This window comes from Rhineura floridana, chromosome 3, assembly GCF_030035675.1.
Source record: "Rhineura floridana isolate rRhiFlo1 chromosome 3, rRhiFlo1.hap2, whole genome shotgun sequence".
Lineage (NCBI taxonomy): Eukaryota > Metazoa > Chordata > Lepidosauria > Squamata > Rhineuridae > Rhineura > Rhineura floridana.
In genome coordinates, this window is record NC_084482.1 from 222,179,464 (window position 1) to 222,205,020 (window position 25,557).

Genomic DNA, 25,557 nt, shown 5'->3' on the forward strand with positions numbered 1-25,557 from the left:
TGTTTCACGCTAGCACCCTAAACTGAAGAGTGCTGTTCCTGCTTCTTCATCCTTAAAAAGATGGTAAATGGCTAGTAATGAACTTGTTTAATGACTTGGTGTTAAAATACACTAAAGTGGGAAGTGTGCTATTAGGGAACGGAGCAATGAGGAAAGACAAATAAATCATTTTGGGGCACCTGTGATGCAGCCTTTCAGTTACTTTGTGGGATCCAAATGTTATATTCCCCACATAGGAACTAAAATCATGCTTCCTATGGGGACGGGATGATTTCTGGAATGGATCCTGAACCTATTGCTTTGACTTGGGTTATAGACTTATGGATTATCCCGCTACGTTTGGATGAGCCCAAAGTAACAAGCCATAGGGAGACTAAGGTGGAGTCTCTAGCAGTATTGTTTACAGGGAGTGGCTGGTGGTGCTGCCTAGCAGTGGGATCTTGAGGGATCTGTGCTAGAGCAGAGTGAGAAAAAATAAAAACGATGATCCTGACTGGTGGTGTCCTGAGAGTGGTGCCTAGTGAAAGGCGGTAGCCACAAGCAGGTGGGAACCTGACAGGGAGCCAAAGGTGGGATAGTCACCAGCGCGCCACCCCCAGGCAGGTTGGATGAGCCATTGGAAGATGTTTCAGAGTGCGCGTTGACTCCCCCTTTACCAAGCGGCTCTCGGGATGCCTCAAGCGTGTCACCACCCCACAACCTCGAGCCAGTTGCTAAGGAGTTGGTTCTTTCAGATGAGCCGTTGGAAGCACACACCCTGCTCTTGACGCCACGAGAAGCGGACAGGTCAGAGGCAGGACTTGCGAAGGAGTCGGAGACTACGATCTAAAACGTTCCCTACTTAAGACTGCAGCTGTCTGGCTTGAGCTGCTGAGTCAACTTTCTTCACATGTTGCAGAGCATATCTAGAGTGCAGTTAGGGACTTCTAGTGAGCTAGCTTAGAGGTTTCTATGAAGCGCACTGCCTTTGATGTATCCATTACTTTAATAAAACAAGATTTGATTGCACCTGCATCTCAGCCTCGTGAATCCCGCTCTGAACAGGACAGAGTGAGATTTTGGACACGTGCCACACAGTATACCTTGTACCTTCTAAGCCAGCCTTTTGCCCTCAGGTATGATGGAGCATGCTGTCCTGTCACCAATGTTAAATTAAATTCAGTTACCAGTCTGGTCAGTTTCTGTAAATGGAATGGAAGGGGACACTCTCTTTCCCATCACCTCAGGCAGCAAAACAATCTTGGGCTAGCTCTATTTTGTGTGTGTGTGTGTAATCAACAGCTGCCTTCACTTTTACATTTCCCTTAGGGGAGTGATTATGGACCCCCCCTTAGGGGTGTGGCTATGGGCTGTCATGATAAGTGGAGCTATTCAAAAGTTACCACTATACCACTGCTGAAGTGCATCTAGGTGGTGTGTGGTAAAGAAAAAACTCAATTAGAGCTCCCTCCGTTTCAGTCTCCAAACCTATTTTCATTGTCCAGGCTCAGGCCAGATTTCAGTGTGATGTCAGGCAGCAGACCAGAAATGTTACTCCAGAAGGCCTGCTCCATATTTAAAGCTGGACCCCAGCTACCTATGCATGCAGAGTTAGCAAGCACAGCAGGATGATGTTCTCTTGGGCCATGGATCACGACTATTCTAACACTGCCCATAGGCAAAGGGAGTCAGTTTAAACAAGGCATTAGCACAATGGAAAACTGAGTCCCTGTTAATAACCTTACTGCCCCACTTTGGACCAGCTGAATTTACTGGACTGTTTCCTAGGGCAGCCCGATGTGTAATGCAAATGCAGGTATCCAAACGAGAGGTTACCAGAACATGGATCCCTGAAGGAAGGCTATTGGGATCGACGGAGGGCCGCAGTCATACGATTCCTATTTCATTTAAACTAAACAGATGGTGCCAGTGATGATGCCCAGAGGGCCAACGGGCACAGTCATACGATTCCTATTTCATTTAAACTAAACAGATGGTGCCAGTGATGATGCCCAGAGGGCCAACGGGCAAGCCCAGGGCACAGAGCACGTTCTCCATTGTCTCAGGGATGGGAGATGGTGCCTTGGAATCTGGGGGTCGGCGGGGGTGTGAAGAGACAGGAGAGGGGGAAGAACAGGCTCTGTGATTGCATGTCCCTGGTCAGCTGAGAACCCAGGAGTCCTGCATCTCCCCACCACCTGATCCCCAGCTGGGGGGAGGGTTGTCCCACAAATCCCAAAGCTCCATTCTTTACTCAAGTGCCTGCCAAAGAAAGGCATCCCAAAAGCTGCCCATAAGCAAATCCCATGTTTAATTTTTAAAAAACAAAAAAATTACAAGTTTCTAAGCCTTAAGATACATTTGGGAAATTCAAACAAGAGGCACCATCCACCTCCTCAAACTCCAGAAGGGGGCTGAGCAACTTACTGTACCCCACAGCTGGCAGGAAAAGTGCAAGGGTACTTAATTTCCATGAATCACTTTGATTGTTTTTTTTTAAATCAGGGAGAAGTCCAAAGAGACTGCTGTGAGCCCTTTGTAACCGACCCTGCTTATGGCGACCCTATGAATAGGGTTTTCATGAGGCTGAGAGGCAGTGACTGGCCCAAGGTCACCCAGTGAGCTTTATGACTGTGTGGGGATTCGAACCCTGGTCTCCCAGGTTGTAGTCCAACACCTTAGCCACTATACCACACTAGCTCTCAGACATCAGAAGTACTGCTTGTTGTTATGTAAAATGACTTTGTACCTAAATAATAATGCAGAGTTTAACAGCAGTCTGAGATGTTTTTGTGTGCCGGGGTGTGATTGTTTACCTTAGAAGCAGGCTTTTACCTTGCATCGAGATCATTGAGGCTTGAGACTTAGTAAAATAAGAAAAGCTACTTTATTTATAGAAATACATAGTAGATAGGAAAGGCATACGTAGTTCTAACTACGTTGGAGGTGCAATGCCCAGATGTGGGAGTTGCCCTCATAGCTCAGGAGGGAGAGAAGATAGTCGGAGAAGAAGAGAGGGAGGAAGGAGGAGGGGCAGATAAGCTTCCCTAAGACAAATCGGTCTGCAACGGAAGGAAGACAAGTCAGAGCACAGCACAGGTAAAGGTAGGCAAGCCTAGCCAGCTGGAGGACCCTCACTCTATCTCCCTTATATTAACATAAGCATAAGAACAAAAAACAGCAATGGCTTTTGCCACACTCCCAACATGGCTAACCGTAAACACAGGTTGTCTCCATACGAGATTCTGATGGCGTGGCCCATGTGCATGCCCTATTCACCACCTTTTCTCTCTCTTCCTTCCATGTTAAAGAGGATGAAGCCTTGTTGAAGTACTGTGGTGTATTCATTGATGCTGTTAGAACATTGCATTCATAGGCCAAAGAGGCCTTTCCAGAGCCCGTCATGGAACCTGGTCATCCCACTCTCCCTGTTGATTGGTGGCAAGGTCCATATCTAGCAATGCTGACGGCCCGTTCTGCCATCAAGGTGCTAACAACTGGACACGTGTCACAGCACAAGAAAGTTGAGCTGAGCTGAACCCAGAGGCCTTCCTTCTGAACCTCTACCAACCAATTCTGTACCTGATGCAAGTGAGACAAAGTTTTCCCATGATCCAGGACCTAGAAGAGCGGCAGCTGGTCTTGAGTCCTAACAGCCCAATTACCAGGTTTGTATTCTACCTATCAAGACTGAAACACACCTTACAAGGAGATAAAATTTATTGAGTAAGTTACACACACACAGGTGCACCCAATAAAAGAGGGACAGACGACACAGCCCTGCAGAAGCTGGTGTCAGTCTGAACAACCACACTGGGCACAAGAGATACTTTCATAGCATACATGTTTACCAGCACAATGATGAGGTTACATAAATGATTGATTATAGCAAAGCATCAAGTCATGCCATCTCAGCATATTATTTTCTTGTAACTAAATACCTAAGAAATGGTGGGGCCCTGAAGGGGATACAGACCTTCAGATTAAATGCAGCTATACATTCTGCATTGACTATACATTATCTTTGCCTATAGATGAGCTAGAATGTCCTCAATGGCAGAACAGGAGGAGGATAACAATGTGTATGTTACAACGGCTGTGAAGGCAGATGAAGGCTGCAGCAGATAAAAGACTTCCAATCGTCGTGGTACCCATGCCATTGGATCAAAGTCTTTTTCTGTCAAGATTGTGTGTTGATCGTCGTGCACTGATCTCCCCACATAAAATAAATTCACGCACAGGCGTCTTCCAACCAAATCATCTTGGAAGAAAATCCTACTCGGCCACAAGTGATCACCAACCCAGATGGGCTACAGTAATGTTACAAAGTTTTCCACTAGTCGGAGTCATAGCTCTACAAAATAAAGAATAAAATATATATGATTGCCAACTGTTTCAGTAATAATTAGTTTCCCAGGATCAAACGGTTTAAAATATCAATCATGGATTACATGCTCATTTGCTTCCGAACAATATACTCATTAATTCGGTTAATTACACACACAGGCCTGTTTGCTTCATTTCATGAGTTGAGAAGTTCAAGCTGAACTTGCTTCTCTATGAGACTGCATTTTCAGGTCTCATAGGCCTGTGGGCCTTTTTGCTTAGTTCCTTGTGATTTTTTTATATTTCATAATCTTATACCTTCTAATATCTATGTTTATATGTGTGGATATATAAAATTCTCCATTATAACTACACCCAGAATCCCACTTTCTGCCAACGTTATCATGATTTTCATGCTTCCTGTAACTATTCTATAGATAACATGATCCATTGTTCTGCCTTTGCCAATTCTGGTGCTCATCAGGTATGGGATTGCAAATACCTGAATGATTGGGGAGCGTGTTTTCAGAACGGGACTAGCAACCCTCATGATCCAGGTGGTAGTGTCCCTTGGCGGGGAGTAGCTGGCCCCTACTACCAAAGTTAGTAAGTTCAACCATGAAAAACATGGTCTTTCCCCCTTCCACAAAGGCCTACGGGAAGCTGTAGTAGGACATTATTGGGTCTGTGCAGATAAAGCCTATAAAGAATTGCCAAAATATTGGCTTGGCTCCTGGGGACCGGGGACCAGCTCTTAGATCTGAGTTGGTTGGTTCATGGTTTCTCTGTGCAGTTTGCTGTTAGGTGGTCCCTTAGCTCTTTAACAAGTATGTCGTAATGATCTAAGATCCCCTGATTTGGGCCTGTGGCAATGATCAAAGAGCAGATCATGTGGAGTTGGTCAGTGCACAGAAGCTGTATAAAGGCCCTTTCGATCCTCAGGGACCATCTGATCCTAGTGGTTCTAATGTTAGCCTCCATATTAGGCTGGAAGGCGGCTACTGCAAACATGTGCCAGTCTAAAGGCTTTAAAGCCAGGGCCAATGGAAGATGGTCACTGTCTGGGCGACTATCTCATTGGACCACAAATTTCAGCAAGTTGCGGGAGGAAATTACGTAATCGATGACACTCATCCTGTCACCTGACCAGAATGTAAATTCTCCTGGGGTGTCACCTATTACACTGCCATTTAGAATACACAGGTCCATTCATTGTGTCATCTGGGCCAGCTGAAGTCCTTGCATAATTACAAGTTTTGTCTTTAGATTGGCATATATTTATCAAGGAAGAGGAGGGCCTTTTTGGAGGGCATGCATGATGGTCTGCATAAAGGTCATTATTGTTTGACCCCAGTCTGGCATTGAAGTCTCCCCCAATAAGCACTTGCATGTTGGAGGTGGTTTGTAATAAATCTCCAATGTAGGTTTTTAAGCCTTGCCATCTCAGTCTTATTTGAGACCGGGGACCTTGAGGGGGGGAGATATACATTTATAAGTATCATATTGGCACTTTTTAGTTTAATCATCACTGCTATTGCGAGTTGATCCAGGGAGGGAAGATTAGTGATTGAAACAGAAAATCTAGTAGAGGTCAGTATTGCTAAGCCACCCCTAGGCCTGCCCTTCTTATCGCTGTGGGAGGCATATAGCTGGTGAATGGTGTATTCATTTAATTCTATGTCATCTAAGGCCCAGGCCTCTTGTAGCATCAGAATATCAAAATTAAGTAGGTAGTTGATGAAGGAGTTATCTCTGGTCTTTGATTTCCATCCTGCAATATTCCAGGTGAGGACTGAGAGAATCCTTTGGAATGTTAATGGTTGTTCAGGATGTTCTAAAGTAAGCTCCGTCCGTATTCTGTGTGGGCCATTATGTCAGTCAGTATTGATTTTACTTTCCAACTGAGCAGAAGGTAAGTCATGTCCTGAACCAAGATATATATGTTTAGCTGGTGCACTGTGATCTCCTTTGACTGGGTATGAGCGTGTGTCTGTTACCGTGGGGTTTATTTCTACTAAAATATCCTCTCCTATCTCTTCTTTCTCTTTGCTAGCAGATACCCCAACTGCAAGTTCTTTTCTTAGTTGGGGTACGTCATGTTTGCCGGCTCTTATATTGTCTACAGCCAGGTGGCTGTGCTTCTCTTTCCTCTCCTTTGGATCTATAATGTTGTCTATCGGACAAAACTGTTTTTCCTTTAGTCTGCTTCTTAATAAATCAAGTCTATTCAAAATCTCTGCCTGGTCAACAATAGGCAACATCCAAAATGAGTTTAATAAGGCTTTCTCCTCTGCATCGAAGGTTTCAGCACTTTGGATGGAGGCTTGTTGTAGGCTGCAGGTGGGGGCTGAGTCTCTCAAAAATAATCCCTGGGAGCTTGGTTGAGTGTAAGATGAAGCAGAGTGGAGTCTGGTTTAAATCAATAAGGTGTTCAGAACAGTGCATGTCAACAGTACTTTTATGATAATCAGCTGGGACACCACATAAGGGAGCTGGGGGGGCTGATTTACAAAAAACCTTGTGATCTCTAGATTAAATTTGGAGAAAGCCTCCCTGGCTCTATAGATGTAATTGGCTGTATCCCAGTCTTTAAAAGTGACTATAGCCCAAGCTCTAATTCCATTAAAGTATAGGTATTCAACAAGAGTTATATCCTTTGGACTCAGCGTTCCTGACATCACTCTGTTTAAAATGTGTAGAAGATGTAGCGTGCACTCCAGCTGTGTCAGTAAGCCGTTTGGTTTAGGGTAATTAACGAGTGCCGGTTTTTGTGGTATTATCACTAAATTCCAGCTATTTCTCATTTGTTTAACTGGCTGTGGCTCCGTGCGATAGTGTGTGGGGCCCAACTTAGGGATGCAGGGATCAACATCATACTTTCCCGCATTAGCGCTGTGTGCATTTGCCCATGGGTCCTGCTTCTCTTCCAGCTTAGGTGCCTTGTTGACTTTATTTTTTGATTGATGTTCACCCCCGACTTCTTCCTCACCTATCGGCTGCTGGCTGGCAGCATTATTTGCTCCCATTTTCTTTTTCTTTTTTCCCTTATGAGCTGTCTGGGCGGTCTTAGTAGGATCTGGGTTCATCTTGCTGTCTATTAGTTTAACCAGCCTCTCTAAATGTTTATTCCAGCAACAATTGGCTTTTTTCTCCCTCTTTTTAATGTTTTTAATATTCTTACTTTGCTTTAGTTTCATGCGCTCCCCTTTTAGGCCCCCTTTATTGGCATCTTTAGTATGGGTTTCTGCTGTTTTCTTGGTTATCCCAACCGGAGTGCTGCAGCTTTCGGTTTCTTTTGTCCAGGGTCCCCTCCCTGAAACTCTATAGTTCTTGGCCATTGTTGTTGACAAATTGTTACTTTCTGAGAGGAAGTTTTTAATGAGACCTAATTCCTGACAAATCATGGAGAGCCATCGCTTAGTTAGGGGATCACCTTGTGTTGTTGCTTCTGTCTGAGCGGAGGTGGATTTGTGTCTCAGGTTTGGTGCTGCTGTTTCTGTCTGAGCGAAGGTGGATTTGTGTTTCAGGTTTGGTGCTGTTGCTTCTGTCTGAGCGGAGGTGGATTTGTGTCTCAGGTTTGGTGCTGTTGCTTCTGTCTGAGCGGAGGTGGATTTGTGTCTCAGGTTTGGTGCTGTTGCTTCTGTCTGAGCGGAGGTGGATTTGTGTCTCAGGTTTGGTGCTGTTGCTTCTGTCTGAGCGGAGGTGGATTTGTGTCTCAGGTTTGGTGCTGTTGCTTCCGTCTGAGCGGAGGTGGATTTGTGTCTCAGGTTTGGTGCTGTTGCTTCTGTCTGAGCGGAGGTGGATTTGTGTCTCAGGTTTGGTGCTGTTGCTTCTGTCTGAGCGGAGGTGGATTTGTGTCTCAGGTTTGGTGCTGTTGCTTCTGTGTGAGCGGAGGTGGATTTGTGTCTCAGGTTTGGTGCTGTTGCTTCTGTCTGAGCGGAGGTGGATTTGTGTCTCAGGTTTGGTGCTGTTGCTTCTGTGTGAGCGGAGGTGGATTTGTGTCTCAGGTTTGGTGCTGTTGCTTCTGTCTGAGCGGAGGTGGATTTGTGTCTCAGGTTTGGTGCTGTTGCTTCTGTCTGAGCGGAGGTGGATTTGTGTCTCAGGTTTGGTGCTGTTGCTTCCGTCTGAGCGGAGGTGGATTTGTGTCTCAGGTTTGGTGCTGCTGTTTCTGTCTGAGCGAAGGTGGATTTGTGTCTCAGGTTTGGTGCTGTTGCTTCTGTCTGAGCGGAGGTGGATTTGTGTCTCAGGTTTGGTGCTGTTGCTTCCGTCTGAGCGGAGGTGGATTTGTGTCTCAGGTTTGGTGCTGTTGCTTCTGTCTGAGCGGAGGTGGATTTGTGTCTCAGGTTTGGTGCTGTTGCTTCTGTCTGAGCGGAGGTGGATTTGTGTCTCAGGTTTGGTGCTGTTGCTTCTGTGTGAGCGGAGGTGGATTTGTGTCTCAGGTTTGGTGCTGTTGCTTCTGTCTGAGCGGAGGTGGATTTGTGTCTCAGGTTTGGTGCTGTTGCTTCTGTGTGAGCGGAGGTGGATTTGTGTCTCAGGTTTGGTGCTGTTGCTTCTGTCTGAGCGGAGGTGGATTTGTGTCTCAGGTTTGGTGCTGTTGCTTCTGTCTGAGCGGAGGTGGATTTGTGTCTCAGGTTTGGTGCTGTTGCTTCCGTCTGAGCGGAGGTGGATTTGTGTCTCAGGTTTGGTGCTGCTGTTTCTGTCTGAGCGAAGGTGGATTTGTGTCTCAGGTTTGGTGCTGTTGCTTCTGTCTGAGCGGAGGTGGATTTGTGTCTCAGGTTTGGTGCTGTTGCTTCTGTCTGAGCGGAGGTGGATTTGTGTCTCAGGTTTGGTGCTGTTGCTTCTGTCTGAGCGGAGGTGGATTTGTGTCTCAGGTTTGGTGCTGTTGCTTCTGTCTGAGCGGAGGTGGATTTGTGTCTCAGGTTTGGTGCTGTTGCTTCTGTCTGAGCGGAGGTGGATTTGTGTCTCAGGTTTGGTGCTGTTGCTTCTGTGTGAGCGGAGGTGGATTTGTGTCTCAGGTTTGGTGCTGTTGCTTCTGTCTGAGCGGAGGTGGATTTGTGTCTCAGGTTTGGTGCTGTTGCTTCTGTGTGAGCGGAGGTGGATTTGTGTCTCAGGTTTGGTGCTGTTGCTTCTGTCTGAGCGGAGGTGGATTTGTGTCTCAGGTTTGGTGCTGTTGCTTCCGTCTGAGCGGAGGTGGATTTGTGTCTCAGGTTTGGTGCTGTTGCTTCTGTCTGAGCGGAGGTGGATTTGTGTCTCAGGTTTGGTGCTGTTGCTTCCGTCTGAGCGGAGGTGGATTTGTGTCTCAGGTTTGGTGCTGTTGCTTCCATCTGAGCGGAGGTGGATTTGTGTCTCAGGTTTGGTGCTGTTGCTTCTGTCTGAGCGGAGGTGGATTTGTGTCTCAGATTTGGTGCTGTTGCTTCTGTTTGAGCAGAGGTAGATTTGTGTCTCAAGTTTGGGATGTTACCATCAAACTTGAGGATCTGTCTCTGCATATAGTGGTCAATGAGCTCAGCCTCAGGTTTGTCTTGTGGTTCAGCCACAACCATCTGTTGTAGGTCCTTTGTGGTTGGCATGTGTTCTGCTATAGCCAATCTGAGGCTAGCTCTGTTGATGGCCTAGTAAAGCTAGGCTCTTGTATTGTCCCAAAGTCAAACCTCTCACCAGCCGGAGTAGACTGCGAGGACTAATCTTCATGTCGAGCACAAAGCAAGAACAGACAGTCAAAAGCTGAGGCAAAAACAAATCTCTCCCACACTCTGGCTGCTTCAGATGAAAGTGAAGAAGTTAAAATTAAAATTGGAGTTAAAATAGAAGAAGAAAAACAGCTGCTAAAGGAGTTTCAAGAGATAAGTACCAGAGCACAACAACAGTGACCTGCAACTGACCCGGCCATCTTGACTCCCATCTCTGCTAAAATATATTATAATGGGATTATGCTTGCTCGTGCACATATATGTAATAGTCCAGTTGGTGTTACATTGTATTAGACGCTGTGTGACAAAGATTACTAAGCCCATCACAAAAACTGATGTTCGAATGACACACATGGAGGTAAAAAGGACAGAGGGGGAGGATCTAGCAGAAGTAGATAAACAAATACATGAAATGCCATTAATTGAATACTGAATTTGGCAGCTAGAAACTGCCAGAGGGGGGATATGATGGGGGGAAACTGGACAACTGAGAGGCTATTTTGGCTTCTGCAGCCACCTTGGCCTCAGCATCCATCTTGGATGCTCACCCATCTCTGGAAAAGCAAAATCCTCTCTGTCTCTACAAAGGAAAAACTGATAGGCCACCAAACTAGCAGGTGAAGGGAAGTGGAACAGTCTGTGGTTAAGCTAAGAGAAGAAGATTGTCAGGGGTCTGAAACTACCCATAAAAATCCTGTTGGTAGCCCGGCTTCCCCATATGGATCCCTTGATGCACAGAAAGAGTTGAACTCTGCTTAAAGCTTTTTCCACATTCAAAGCATTTATACATCCCTTCCCTTGTACGGATCCTTTGATGTGACTGAAGGTAGCCATTCTGATGAAACATTTTTCAACACTACAAGCATGTATGAGGTTTGTCCCGTGTGACATCTTTGATGCGAAGTAAGGTGGCTACTTTGTCTGAAGCTCTTTCCACACTCCAAGCATTGATAAGCCTGCTTGCGGGCTTCCCCCAGGCACTTGGTTGGCCACTGTGAGAACAGGATGCTGGACTAGATGGGCCACTGGCCTGAACCAGCAGGCTCTTCTTATGTTCTTAAGGTTTGTTTGTTTATTTATTTATTTATCTACCACCCAATTTATTTATTTATTTATTTATATGCCGCCCCAGTAGCCGAAGCTGTCTGGACAGTTTACAGCACTGGTCTGTCCCCTGTGTGAGTTCTTTCATGCACCATAAGGGAGCATCTCTCACTGAAGCTCTTTCCACACTCCAAGCATTTATAAGGTTTGACTCCTGTGTGAGTTCTTTGATGTGAAATAAGGTGGCTACCCCGACTGAAGCTCTTTCCACACTCCAAGCATTTATAAGGTTTCTCCCCTGTGTGAATTCTTTGATGCACTGTAAGGTTGTATCTCTCACTGAAGCTCTTTCCACACTCCAAGCATTGATGCCTGTCCCCTGTGTGACGTCTTTGATGCGAAGTAAAGTGGCTACTCCGACTGAAGTTCTTTCCACACTCCAAGCATTTATAAGGTTTGTCCCCTGTGTGAGTTCTTTGATGCACTGTAATGTCATATCTCTCACTGAAGCACTTTCCACACTCAAAGCATTGAAAAGGTCTGTCCCCTGTGTGACGTCTTTGATGCGAAGTAAGGGTGCTACTCTGATTGAAGGTCTTTCCACACTCTAAGCATTTATAAGGTTTGTCTCCTGTGTGACATCTTTGATGCGAAGTAAGGGTGCTACTGTGACTGAAGCTCTTTCCACACTCAAAGCATTTATAAGGTTTGTCCCCTGTGTGAGTTCTTTGATGAACCGTAAGGGCACCACTGCACTTGAAGCTCTTTCCACATTCAAAGCATGTATAAGGTTTGTCTCCTGTGTGAGTTCTTTGATGCAAAGTAAGGGTGCTAATCCGACTGAAGGTCTTTCCACATTCCAAGCATTTATAAGGTTTGTCCCCTGTGTGAGTTGTCTCATGTATAATAAGCTGGCAACTCCACCTGAAGCTCTTTCCACACTCCAAGCATGTATAAGGTTTGTCCCCTGTATGAGTTCTGTGATGCGAAGTAAGGTTGCTACTCCACCTGAAGCTCTTTCCACACTCCAAGCATTTATAAGGTTTGTCTTCTGTATGAGTTCTTTGATGTGATGTAAGGTAGCCACTCATTCTGAAGCTCTTTCCACACTCCAAGCATTTATAAGGCTTGTCCCCTGTGTGAGTCTGTCTCTCCTCTTGTCTCTTTGCTCCATCTTGACTCCTCAGTTTCTGCTCCTGCACTTGCTCCTCAGCTTTTTCCAGTGATACTTCAGATGGTTCTCCCTCAGCCTTGATGTATTCTGATGGAATGAAAAGAAAAGGTGATAAAATGCTGTGGAGAAATTATGTGGATATATTATTATTTGTACTTTGAAAACATATATCTAGGAGCTCTGTTGATATCAGAGTTTAACTGTCAAAGCTCGAGGCCTTGTACGGAGTTAGTTTAGGAGTAGGTGCTTGGTAACAGGTTGTGAAAAGAGACACAGAGACAGACAAGTGTAACAAAACTCTGCTCTCTTGTCCCTCCATTGAAGGTGGACATCCCAGTACTTATGCACAGCTGGAATGTACAAACCTAGAATGGATCCTGTCTGACAGCAACATGGCCCTGTGAACTGTCAGAGGGCAGCTCGCATCCCCTCCCTCCTTCCCAAAATATTAGCTCTCTGTTACCTCCAACACGAGACAGTGCTGGAAGATGAGACCCCCAGATCAAATGGCGCTCTGTGAGCTACTGGGGAAGAACAGCGGACAAGTATGAGTAGTGCTGTGACTAATGATGCAGCTATCAAAGCCGAAAGGAAGCCCAGAGGCTGATGTGCACAGATGTGAAAAGAGAGTCGCTTGAACATCACAATACTTGGCATGAGTGAATTAAAATGGATGGGAATAGGACATTTTCAGGCAACTACAAAATATTTTATGCAGGAAATGATAAAGAAGAATCGGGGTTGCTTTAATAGTGAGAAGTGACATAGCAAAAGCAATTAGGAGCTATAATGCAAAGTCTGAGTAAGTTATATCCATGAGATTTAATGGGCAACCCCCTCTAGGATGCACACTTTAACATGGTGAGGGGGTTTGAGTGTGCTGAAGAAGCTAAAAACAATGTCATCAGGAGACTAGACCAAGAAGCTAGACTCCTAGCAGGGGCACCCAAGGCCAAATGGTCAAAGCTTGAGACACCAGACTAAGATGCATCCAAACTCAGAGGAAGGCAATGGTAAACCACCTCTGAAAATCTCTTACCATGAAAACCCTATGAACAGAGTATCCAAAATGCAACATGAGATAGTGCTGGAAGATGAGACCCCCAGGTCAGAAGGCACTCAGTGAGTTACTGGGGAAGAACAAAGGACAAGTACAAGTAGCGCTGTGACTAATGATGCAGCTGGGTCAAAGCCAAAAGGAAGCCCAGAGGTTGCTGTGTACAGATGCGAAAGGAGAGTCCAGAGTTGTGCGATGTACACAATACAAACATGGAATGTGAGAAGCATGAACCAGGGAAAGTGAGAAATTGTCAAGCAAGAAATGGAATGCATCAACATTACAATAGTTTGTGTGAGTGAATTAAAATGGACAGGAATGGGAGATTTTCAATCAGGCAACTTCAAAATATTTTATGCAGGAAATGAGAATTTAAGAAGAAATGGGGTTGCTTTAATAGTGAAAAGTGATGTAGCAAAAGCAATTAGGAGCTACAATGTAAGGGCTGAGCGAGTGATATCAATGAAATTAAACGGGAAACCTATTAACATAACCATCATCCAAGTCTATGCTCCAACAACAACTGCAGAAGAAGAATTAGACAGATATTATGCAGAAGTACAGGAGGAAATTGATCACACACCTAAACAAGATATGATGATAATCATGGGGGACTGGAATGCAAAAGTTGGGAACAGAGAGGAACTAGGAATTGTGGGGAAATGGGGCTTAGGAGACAGAAATTAAGCAGGAGAAAGACTTACTGAGTTCTGTGAAGCCGATGATTTGTTTCTTGCAAACACATTTTTTGAGCAACCAAAAAGACGACTGTACATGTGGATAGAAGATGGAGAAGTTACATACTTTCTGCAAAAACAAGACCAGGAGCAGACTGTGGTACAGATCATGAACTGGTTGTATCGAAAATCTGAGTAAAGCTAAAGAACAACAAAGCAATCATAATGCCAAAATACAATTTAAATAACATCCCAGAAGAATATAAATATCAAATAAGGAACAGGTTTGAGGTTTTAAACTGAGTTGACAGAGAACCAGAAGAACTATGGAAAGAAGTCAGAGACATTATTAAGGAAGAATGCAAAAAGACCATACCTCTTGTTAAAAAGAAAGACCTCAATGGATGACTGAAGAAACTCTTAAAATGGTTAAAGAGAGAAGGAAAGCAAAAGCAAAAGGAGATAGAAACACAATCAGAACCCTAAAAGCAACAATATAGCGACTAGTACATAGGGACAAAGAGAACTATTACAATAGTTATTGTATAGAAATAGAAGAGGACAACAAATAGGGCAGAACAAGAGCCCTATTCCAAAAGATTAGAGAAATGAAAGGGAAATTTAAACCCACTGTAGGGATATTGAATAATCAACAGGGGAACACACTGACTGACCGAGATGAAATAAAAGGAAGATGGAAGCAATACACTGAAGAACTGTATAAAAGAGATGCAAGGATAACAGAATCATTCATGGAGGGACCATTTGATGAAGAACCAGACATTGAGGTGAAAGCTGCTCTTAAAATACTTGGAAGAAACAAATCACCAGAGATAGATGACATACCAATACAGTTGCTACAAGGTACTGAGATTGAAGCTGTCCAAATTTTGACAAAAATTTGTCAAGAAATATGGAAAACTAAACAATAGGCCACAAGCTGGAAGCGTTCAATATATATCCCAATTCCACCGAAAGGGGATCCCAGAGTAATTATCGAGCTATTTCCTTAATATCCCATGCATGTAAAGTAATGCTCAAGAAGCCACAACAAAGGCTCTTACCATATATGGAATGAGAAATGCCAGACATCCAAGCTGGATTTAGAAAGGGAAGAGGCACCAGCGATCATATCACAAACATACGTTGGATAATGGAACAGAGCAAGGAATTTCAGAAGAAAATCACCCTGTGCTTTATAGATTACAGCAAAGCCTTTGACTGTGTAGATCATGAAAAACTATGAGATGCTTTAAAAGAAATGGGGGTGCCACAGCATCTGACTGTCCTGATGCGCAACCTATACTCTGGACAAGAGGTTACTGTAAGGACAGAATAAGGAGAAACAGACTGGTTCCCAACTGGAAAGGGTGTGAAACAGGGGTGTATTTTTTTTTACCCTATTTATATAATCTATACACATAACCTATTATATGGAAAGCGGGATTGGACCAAGATGAAGGAGGTGTGAAAATTGGAGGGGGAAACATCAATAAGGTAAGATATGCAGACGATACCATACTACTAGGAGAAACCAGTAATGATTTGAAACGAATGCTGATGAAAGTGAAAGAGGAAAGCACAAAAGCAGGACTACAGCTGAACATCAAAAAGACTAACGTAATGACAACAGAAGAGACTGTTGTAAGGACAAAATATGGAGAAATCGAGTGGTTCGCAATCGGAAAGGGTGTGAGACAGGGGTGTATTTTATAACTTTATTTATTTATTTATTTATTTATTTATTTATTTATTTATAATGAATCTATATTCCCACCCCTTCCTACCAGCAGGAGCCCAGGGAAGCAAACAAAAATGCTAAAAACACATTAAAACATCATAAAAACAGACCTTAAATTATATTAAAACAAAACGTTGAGCAAACAAAACAACAAAAGCTTTTTAAAAAAAGCTTTAAATCATCTTTCAAAAAGGGTTAAAGATGTATTGTTAAAATAAATATTAAGAAGCAATTCTAACACAGGCACAGACTGGGATAGGTCTCAACTTAAAAGGCTTGTTGGTAGAGGAAAGTCTTCAAAAGGCTCTGAAAAGATAGCAGAGATGGCGCCTGCCTAATATTTAAGGGGAGGGAATTCCACAGGGTAGCTGCCGCCATATGCCAGCATGGTTAACGAGCAAAGTCAAGGAAGCTCTTAGAGGCAAAAAGTCTTCCTTCAAAAAATGGAAGTCTTGTCCAAATGAAGAAAATAAAAAAGAACACAAACTCTGGCAAAAGAAATGCAAGAAGACAATAAGGGATGCTAAAAAAGAATTTGAGGAGCACATTGCTAAGAACATAAAAACCAACAACAAAAAATTCTATAAATACATTCAAAGCAGGAGACCATCTAGGGAGACAATTGGACCCTTGGATGATAAGGGAGTCAAAGGTGTACTAAAGAACGATAAGGAGATTGCAGAGAAGCTAAATGAATTCTTTGCATCTGTCTTCACAGTGGAAGATATAGGGCAGATCCCTGAACCTGAACAAACATTTGCAGGAAGGGATTCTGAGGAACTGAGACAAATAGTGGTAACGAGAGAGGAAGTTCTAAGCTTAATGGACAATATAAAAACTGACAAATCACCAGGCCCGGATGGCATCCACCCGAGAGTTCTCAAAGAACTCAAAGGTGAAATTGCTGATCTGCTAACTAAAATATGTAACTTGTCCCTTGGGTCCTCCTCCGTGCCTGAGGACTGGAAAGTGGCCAATGTAACGCTAATCTTCAAAAAGGGATCCAGAGGGGATCCCGGAAATTACAGGCCAGTTAGCTTAACTTCTGTCCCTGGAAAACTGGTAGAAAGTATTATTAAAGCTAGATTAACTAAGCACATAGAAGAACAAGCCTTGCTGAAGCAGAGCCAGCATGGCTTCTGCCAGGGAAAATCTTAATTTCACATATACGCTCATGGGGTCTGAACTGGCGGTGACCGACCAGGAGAGAGACCTCGGGGTTGTAGTGGACAGCACGATGAAAATGTCAACCCAGTGTGCGGCAGCTGTGAAAAAGGCAAATTCCATGCTAGGGATAATTAGGAAAGGTATTGAAAATAAAACAGCCGATATCATAATGCCGTTGTATAAATCTATGGTGCGGCCGCATTTGGAATACTGTGTACAGTTCTGGTCGCCTCATCTCAAAAAGGATATTATAGAGTTGGAAAAGGTTCAGAAGAGGGCAACCAGAATGATCAAGGGGATGGAGCGACTCCCTTACGAGGAAAGGTTGCAGCATTTGGGGCTTTTTAGTTTAGAGAAAAGGCGGGACAGAGGAGACATGATAGAAGTGTATAAAATTATGCATGGCATTGAGGAAGTGGATAGAGAAAAGTTCTTCTCCCTCTCTCATAATACTAGAACTCGTGGACATTCAAAGAAGCTGAATGTTGGAAGATTCAGGACAGACAAAAGGAAGTACTTCTTTACTCAGTGCATAGTTAAACTATGGAATTTGCTCCCACAAGATACAGTAATGGCCACCAGCTTGGACGGCTTTAAAAGAAGATTAGACAAATTCATGGAGGACAGGGCTATCAATGGGTACTAGCCGTGATGGCTGTGCTCTGCCACCCTAGTCAGAGGCAGCATGCTTCTGAAAACCAGTTGCCGGAAGCCTCAGGAGGGGAGAGTGTTCTTGCACTGGGGTCCTGCTTGCGGGCTTCCCCCAGGCACCTGGTTGGCCACTGTGAGAACAGGATGCTGGACTAGATGGGCCACTGGCTTGATCCAGCAGGCTCTTGTTATGTTCTTATGTTATGTTCATACCAAAGGTCCGTTTACTTTATTGTGCAGAACGGACCTCCTGATAAGATGGTGTCTGCAGAAGGCCCCCACCTGCAGAGTGCAGTGATCGACTGGGTATATAAGGGGTAAGACGGTCTTTCAGGTATCCTGGTCCCCAGCTGTATAGGGCTTTGTACGCCAAAACTAGAACCTTGAACTTGGCCCGGTAGCAAAAAGGCAGCCAGTGCAATTCTTTCAGCAGCAGGGTGACATGTTGGTGATACCCTGCCCCAGTGAGCAGTCTCACCGCCACATTTTGCACCAGCTGCAGCTTCCGGACCAACCTCAAGGGCAGCCCCACATAGAGTGCGTTACAATAATCCAGCCTAGCATTTACCAGTTCTAGGACAACAGTGGTCAGGCTATCCCGGTCCAGAAACGGTCGCAGCTATCTTACCAGCCAAAGCTGGTAAAAGGCACTCCTAGCCACTGAGGTCAGCTGGGCCTCTAGTGACAAAGATGGATCAAGGAGCACCCCTAGGCTACGGACCCACTCTTTCAGAGGGAGTACAATCCCATCCAAAGCAGGCAACTGACCAATTATCCAAACTCGGGAACCACCAACCCACAGTGCCTCTGTCTTGCTAGGATTCAGGCTCAGTTTATTGGCCCTCATCCAGCCCACCACCAAGTCAAGGCAGTGGTCCAGGGCTTGCACGGTCTCTCCTGATTCAGATGTTACAGAGAAATAGAGCTGGGTATCATCAGCATACTGCTGACACGTTGCCCCAAAGCTCCTGATGACCGCTCCCAAGGGCTTCGTATAGATGTTAAACAGCATGGGGGACAAGATGGTACCCTGCGGCACCCCACAGCACAACTGCCAAGGGGCCAAAAGACAATCACCCAATGCTGTTCTGAAAGTGACCCTGGAGATAGGATTAGAACTACTGTAAAACAGTGCCTCCAATACCCAGCTCACCAAGTCGGCCCAGAAGGATACCATAGTCAATGGTATCAAAAGCCGCTGAGAGATCAAGTAAGAGTAACAGGGTCGCACTCCCCCTGTCCTTCTCCCGATAAAGGTCATCCATCAGGGCAACCAAGGCCGATTCAGTCCCATAACCAGGCCTGAACCCAGACTGGGATGGGTCAAGATAATCTGTTTCATCCAAGAGTACTTGCAATTGCTGCGTCACAACCCTCTCAACCACCTTCCCTAAAAGGGGGGTATTTGCAACCAGTCGGTAGTTGTCACAAACCAATGGGTCCAGGGTGGGCTTTGTCAGGAGTGGTCAGATCACCGCCTCTTTCAAGGTGGCTGGGACCACTCCCTCCTGCAATGATGCGTTGACCACACCCTGGATCCACTCGGTCAAACCCCTTTGGCAAGCTTTAATAAGCCAAGAAGGGCAAGGGTCGAGAGGACACGTTGCTGGCCGCATCATCGCAAGCACCTTGTCTACGTCGCATCAACTGAAACTGTTCCCAAGAAGTTGCAGCAGACGTTGCACTGGACACCTCACTGGGGACTACAGTAGATGTGGAGGGGTCATCAAGACTGCTACGCAGGCGAGCAACTTTACGCTCAGAGTGCATAAGTGAACGTGCCATAAAGGTGCATGGTGTGGAGAAACTGGATAATGCCCTCTGATTTAGTAGGGAACTTACACCTGGCATGTAGGAAGAGGGAGCGGAAGTAGCTCCCACCAATTTGCACCCATTTCAGGAAAAAGTCACTTGCTAAACAGTTTGTCTGCCAAGCTACCCTAACAAAAGAAGGACAGGGCCACGTTTCTGCTTCCCTAAATTAAACGGTGACCGTAATTCTAACAGAACAGGCAACTGGGAGGGCTGGGAGAATGGCATTGAAAGAATAACCTCGCTATGGAACTATTATCATCATCAAAAACACAGATTTTCCCACAGTGCTGAAGCTGGTTATCATAAATGCATAATAATGTCATAAAATCATAAAGAATTAGTAATTGGGTGTCCTCTATGAGATTCCAGTGCATGCTGCCTGGCCCAAAGCGTCTGCTAGGCGCAGAGTACACACGAGGGCATCCATGCAAAAAAAAAAAAGCAACAAAAAGAGGCAGAAAAAAATAAGTAACTGTGGGTACCCACCCCACAATCTGCTCTGGGCCAGGACAAATCATACGTCCCAGGAGATGCTACTGCATACTGCCTGGAATGTTTTTTCTTGTGGACCCCCAGTTATTAATTTTTTTATACACACTGGTATGTTAGAGAGGACACCCTCCCCTTTCCTGGGATGTATGATTTGTCCTGGCCCAGAGCTGATCATGAGGTGGCACCCCAGTTACTTATTTTTTTCCTTCATGTTTTTGTCTATTTTGGTTTAGTGTAGATGCCCTCATCCGTGCACTGCGGTTGGCAGAACCTCTGGGGCACATGGGATGCACTGGCATCTCCTAGAGGACACCCTCCCCTTTCCTGGGGTATATGATTTGCCCTGGCCCAGAGCAGATTTTGGGGTGGGCACCCCCAGTTATTTATTTTTTATCATTTTATGACATCATTATGCATTTATGATAATATCAGGAGCCTGATGATTTTGATTGCATAAATGTATTGTTATTCTTGACGGGGAGAGTCCCCCGATCACAGCGATATATCATACAGGGTACCCCAACATATATTTTGGGGTTCACAGACATTTTAACTTTGGCTTGAAGTTGCTGCAGCTGCCAATTTTCTTCTTTTTTAGTGTTTTGAACTTTCAAGCAAATAAGGAATTGGGAACTGGGAACCAAATCCAGCGGCGTGATGTGCCCGAGGGATGCTTCGATCTGGCCCCAACACAGCCAGCCCAGCTGAAGGGAGGAGGCAGAGGGGCCCCAGGCAGAGCTGCATCCTCCGATCTGGAGGGTCAGTTGGGAGGGGGCGCTTATGAGGGGTTCCTCGACCTCTTCCAACCTCCCCTCCGCCTCCATTGCATACCTTTCTTTCGAGGCTCCCCCCGCGCAACCCCGCTCGCCAACATCGCTGCACACGAAGAGAGGCTCCTCCGGCGCTTCCAGCCTCCGTTTCTTGCAGAGAGGCGGGGCAGGAAAAGGACGTCCCTCCGTTGCGCTCTTTCCTTCCCCTCTGCTGTCGTTTGTTAACCCTTAGAGAGCAAAGTGGCTGAAGCTCCTTGGCTACTTTGCAAGGAGAGCGAGGGGAGGCGGGAAGCCCCTTTCTGGCCGGTGACCCTTCTGCACAATAAAAATAAAAAATGCCAGGCACATTTTTAAGAAAAGCTTCGAAGGGACAGCTTAGGGTAGCCTAAACTCTTTTTCCTGTTAGCGGCTTTTAATACCATTGAGCATGGTATCCTTCTGGGCTGACTTCGTGGGATGGGTATCGGAGGCACTGTTTTACAGTGGTTCCGATCCTATCTCCAGGGTCACTCCCAGAAAATAGCATTGGGTGACTGTCTTTCAACCCCTGGAAGCTGTGCTGTGGGGTGCCGCAGGGTACCATCTTGTCCCCCATGCTGTTTAACATCTATATGAAGCACTTGGGAGCGGTCGTCAGGAGCTTTGGGGCAACGTGTCAGCAGTACGCTGATGATACCCAGCTCTGTTTCTCTGTAACATCTGAATCAGCTGTGGCCATTTCTGTACTGGGATAGCTTGACCACTGTTGTCCACGCACTGGTAACCTGCAGGCTGGATTACTGTAATGCGCTCTATGTGGGGCTGCCCTTGAGGTTGGTCCGGAAGCTGTAGCTGGTGCAAAATGTGGCGGCGAGACTGCTCACTGGGGCAGGGTATCACCAACATGTCACCCCTCTGCTGAAAGAATTGCAGTGGCTGCCCATTTGCTACTTGGGTGAGTTCTAGGTTCTAGTTTTGGTGCACAAAGCCCTACACAGCTTGGGACAAGGATACCTGAAAGACCGTCTTATCCCTTATGCACCCAGTTGATCACTGCACTCTGCAGGTGGGGGCCTTCTGCAGACACCATCTTATCAGGAGGTCCGTTCTGCACAACACAGGAAACAGAACTTTACCTACTGTTTGGAATTTAGACAGGTGTCATCTCTGTTATCTTTTTGGTATTTACTGAAGACCTTCCTCTTTCAACAAGCCTTTTAAGTTGAGACCTTGTCCCAGTCTGCTTCTGTGCTGGAATTGCTTTTTAATATGTTTTTAAACCCTTAAAAAAACACACACAATATGTTTTAAACCTTTTTTTAAACATGTCTTGAAAGCTTTTTAAAAATGTTTTTAAAGTTGTTTTGTTTTAATGTATTTTAAATACTGTTTTTATTATGTTTTAAAGTGTTTTTAGTGCTTTTGTTTGTCCACCTCAACTATCAGGTGGATCCGCAATTGGCTAGAGAATCGTACTCAAAGAGTAATGGTTCCTTTTCAAAGTGGGGGAAGGTAATGAGTGGGGCACCACACAGATTGATCCTGAACCTAGTGCTCTTCAACATTTTTATTAATAACTTGGATGAAGAGGGGCAGGGAATGCTTATCAAATTTGCAGATGATACAGAATTGGAGGGACGGCTAATACCTTGGAAGACAGAAACAAGATTCAAAGGGACCTTGATAGGCTGGAGCATTGGGCTGAAAACAACAGAATGAAATTCAGGAGGGATAAGTGCAAAGTTCTACACCTAGGAAAAAGAAACCAAATGCAGAGTTACAAGGTGGGGGATACTTGGCTCAGCAGTACTACATGCAAGAAGGATCTTGGAATTGTTGATCACAAGCAGAATATGAGCCAAGAGTGCGATGTGGCTGCAAAAAAGGCAAATGCTATATTAGGCTGCATTAACAGAAGTGTAGTTTCCAAATTGCATGAAGTACTAGTTCCCTTCTGTTCAGCACTGGTTAGGCCTCCTCTTGGATACTGCATCCAGTTTTGGACACTGCGCTTCAGGGAGGCAGACAAACTGGAACGGGTTCAGAGGAGGGCAACAAGGATGATCAGAGGATTGGAAACAAAGCCCTCTGAGGAGAGACTGAAAGAACTGGGCATGTTTAGCCTGGAGAAGAGAAGACTGAGGGGAGATATGATAGCACTCTTCAAGTACTTGAAATGTTGCCACATAGAGGAGGGCCGGGATCTCTTCTCGGTCGTCCCAGAGTGCAGGGCACGGAATAATGGGCTCAAGTTGCAGGAAGCCAGTTTTCTACTGGACATCAGGAAAAACATCCTAACTGTCAGAGCCATATGACAATGGAACCAATGACCTAGGGAGGTGGTGGGCTCCACAATAGTGGAGACCCTCAAGAGGCAGCTGGCCAGGTATGTTTTAGTTTGCATTCCTGCTCTCAGCAGGGAGTTGGACTCGACGGTCTTATAGGCTCCTTTCAACTCTGGAATTCTATGATTCTGCTGCTACTACTACTAATGTTGCAGAAAACATGCACAATGAAACAAACACAACAGAGTCTCAGATGTGCAACTGGCTAATCCTTTCTGTTAGATGTAATTCTTAGTGTTTAACTGGGCGCACTTCTGATTATTTCAGCCTTATTGTGGTGTATGTTTGCTTAAGTTAGAGCCATTTTGTCAGATCATTGAGACGGAAGGGACTTTGGAGGTCATCTGCTCTAACTTCTTGCACAACATAATTGGCCCTGCAATACAGGAGGCAACTATAGCATCCCTGACAGATGTCCGCCCAGACTGGGCTTAAATATATTTATTTTATTTATTTATTTAATTACATTTCTAGACCGCCCTATAGCAGAAAGCTCTCAGGGCGGTGTACAACAAATAAAATCACAATTAAAATATGAGCAAGTGTGGAAAAAATATATATATATAGTACAATTATAAAACATTAATAAAATTGCCATTGAGATTTATAAATTAAGATCATATTAAGTTTAGAATGTATATCCAATGAAGGACAATCCACACCCTCCTAAGGCAGTCTGTTTTGTTGTCAAACAGGAAATTTATCCTAATCTTTAGCCAGATATCTGATTCTCTGCAATATCCACACTTTGGCTGTAGTCACCTAACCTCTGGAGCAGAAGAGAATGAGTATTGTGTCTCCCTTTAATCTTCTCTTCTCCCAGCTGTTCCCAACCTCTGGGTGCCCAGATGTTGCTGGACTACAGTTCCTATCGTTCCTGACCACTGGCCATGCTGGCTAGGGCTTATGGGAGATGTAGTCCAGTCCAACATCTGTGTCAGAATTGTTTAACAGGTTTTCAATAATGTTTTTAACCCTTTAAAAAAGTTTTTTTAAAAAAAATGTTTTTAATGCTGTTTTGTTTTAATGTATTTTTAGATCTGTTTTTATGATGTTTTAAAGTGTCTTAGTGCTTTGTTTGCTGCCCTGGGCTGCTGCTGGGAGGAAGGGCGGGATACAAATAAAATAAATAAATAACAAACATATGGGCACCCAAAGGTTGGGAAAGGTGGGAGTCTAGGCTAAATATGCCCAACTCTTTTGACCATTCCTCCTTGTGGTTTCCACACCCCTCACTCTCCTGTTTGCACTCCTGTAGATACACTCCGGTTTGCCAATGCTGCTCTTAAAATGTGAGGCCCGTGACTGGACAGCTCTGAGGGCAGCTCCAGATGTGGTCTGACCTGCTTAAAGTAGGGTGGAATTATCATTACTACTTGTGATCTGGGCTCCCCTCCGTTAATGCAGCCTATCACTCTGCTGTCTCATGTTCAGTTTGTGATAAACAGACTCAGTCATCTAGATCCTTCTTTTCATGTGTTCTGCTGCCCGGTTGGGATTTCAATATCCTAAATTTGTGCTTGTAAACAATCCATGATAGTGGGAAGGAGTGCCCCCTAGTGGCCAGAAGAGAGGAGACTGATGGGGGGGCTTCTCCGAGCATCACCTTATCACATAATGATAACAGACCAGTGGCAGGAAGAGAGGTGTGTGCCTTCATGTCTGTGCTGATGCCTCTAGCTGCCCAGGATGCAGCGCCTCCCTATTCCAGAGACCCCGCCTGACTGCTTGAGAGAAAAATGGGTCCTGCCCCAAGACAGTGAGGGAGTTTGCATAGAGGAGGGCGCCCTTGTCCAGGAATTCCCTTCATGCAGGGAGACTTCAAAAGCCCCCCCTCTCATTTAGGAAGGGAGTTTGTCTAACTTTCTAGCCTGGAAAGCCCTATGGGCCTAGATGGGCAAAAGCTTTTGTTTTTGTGATTTGCTGTATTTTAAGGGGATGGAGCAACTCCTTTACAAGGAAAGGCTTCAAAGTTGGGACTTTTTAATTTAGAGAAAAGGCCAATGAGAGGCAACATGACAGAAGTATATACAATTATGCATGTTGTGAAGGAAGTGGACTGGGAGAAGTTTATCACTGGAGCCGAGTGCTGGAAGATTCAGGACTTCTTCACAGAGCACTCGGTTAGACTATGGAATCCGCTCCCACAAGAGGCTGTGTTGGCCACCAGTTGAGTGGCTTTAAAAAGAAAATTAGACTACCGAAAAATCAATAAAATATGTCTCCAAAAAGAGAAGAGAGCATTAGACAAACCACTGGGGGAAAAGGCTCTTGAGAGCAATGCTCTGCCTCACTGTTGGAGGTGGCAACAAACCGAGTCAGGCATGGGGGATATCCCCCCCCCCGAGGCAGCCTCTGTAGGTGTTGGGCATTATTTGTGCATCTAGGGTGTGTGCCTGGGCCTTTGCAGGACTTGGGAAGAAGCAGAGAGGGGAGTGAGCTGGCTCTCCAAAGCCCAGGAAGCCGAATGAGACCCTTACTAATGTAACCCAGCCAATGGGGAGCTGGAATATTGTGTGTGTTTGGGGGGGCATATACATTTACTTCCTGGTCACTGTTATTTAGTTTACACAACTATTTTGCATGTTGAAAATATTGTATTTCAATTGATTTGGTTTTTTTTGTAAACTTCACAAGTCAAAGTTCCTAA

The 25,557-nt window shown here is 45.0% G+C and overlaps 1 protein-coding gene across 1 annotated transcript; it reads right to left on the bottom strand.

Annotated features, from left to right (window-relative positions):
* Positions 1 to 9,580: 9,580 nt before the first annotated feature.
* On the bottom strand, positions 9,581 to 20,733 carry LOC133381759 (zinc finger protein 436-like). Its single transcript, XM_061621178.1, has 2 exons — positions 20,645 to 20,733; positions 9,581 to 12,300 (listed from the first exon to the last, which is right to left on the bottom strand). Exons 1-2 carry the CDS (start codon positions 20,685 to 20,687, stop codon positions 11,150 to 11,152), a joined length of 1,194 nt encoding a protein of 397 aa, XP_061477162.1. The 5' UTR covers positions 20,688 to 20,733; the 3' UTR covers positions 9,581 to 11,149.
* Positions 20,734 to 25,557: the final 4,824 nt, after the last annotated feature.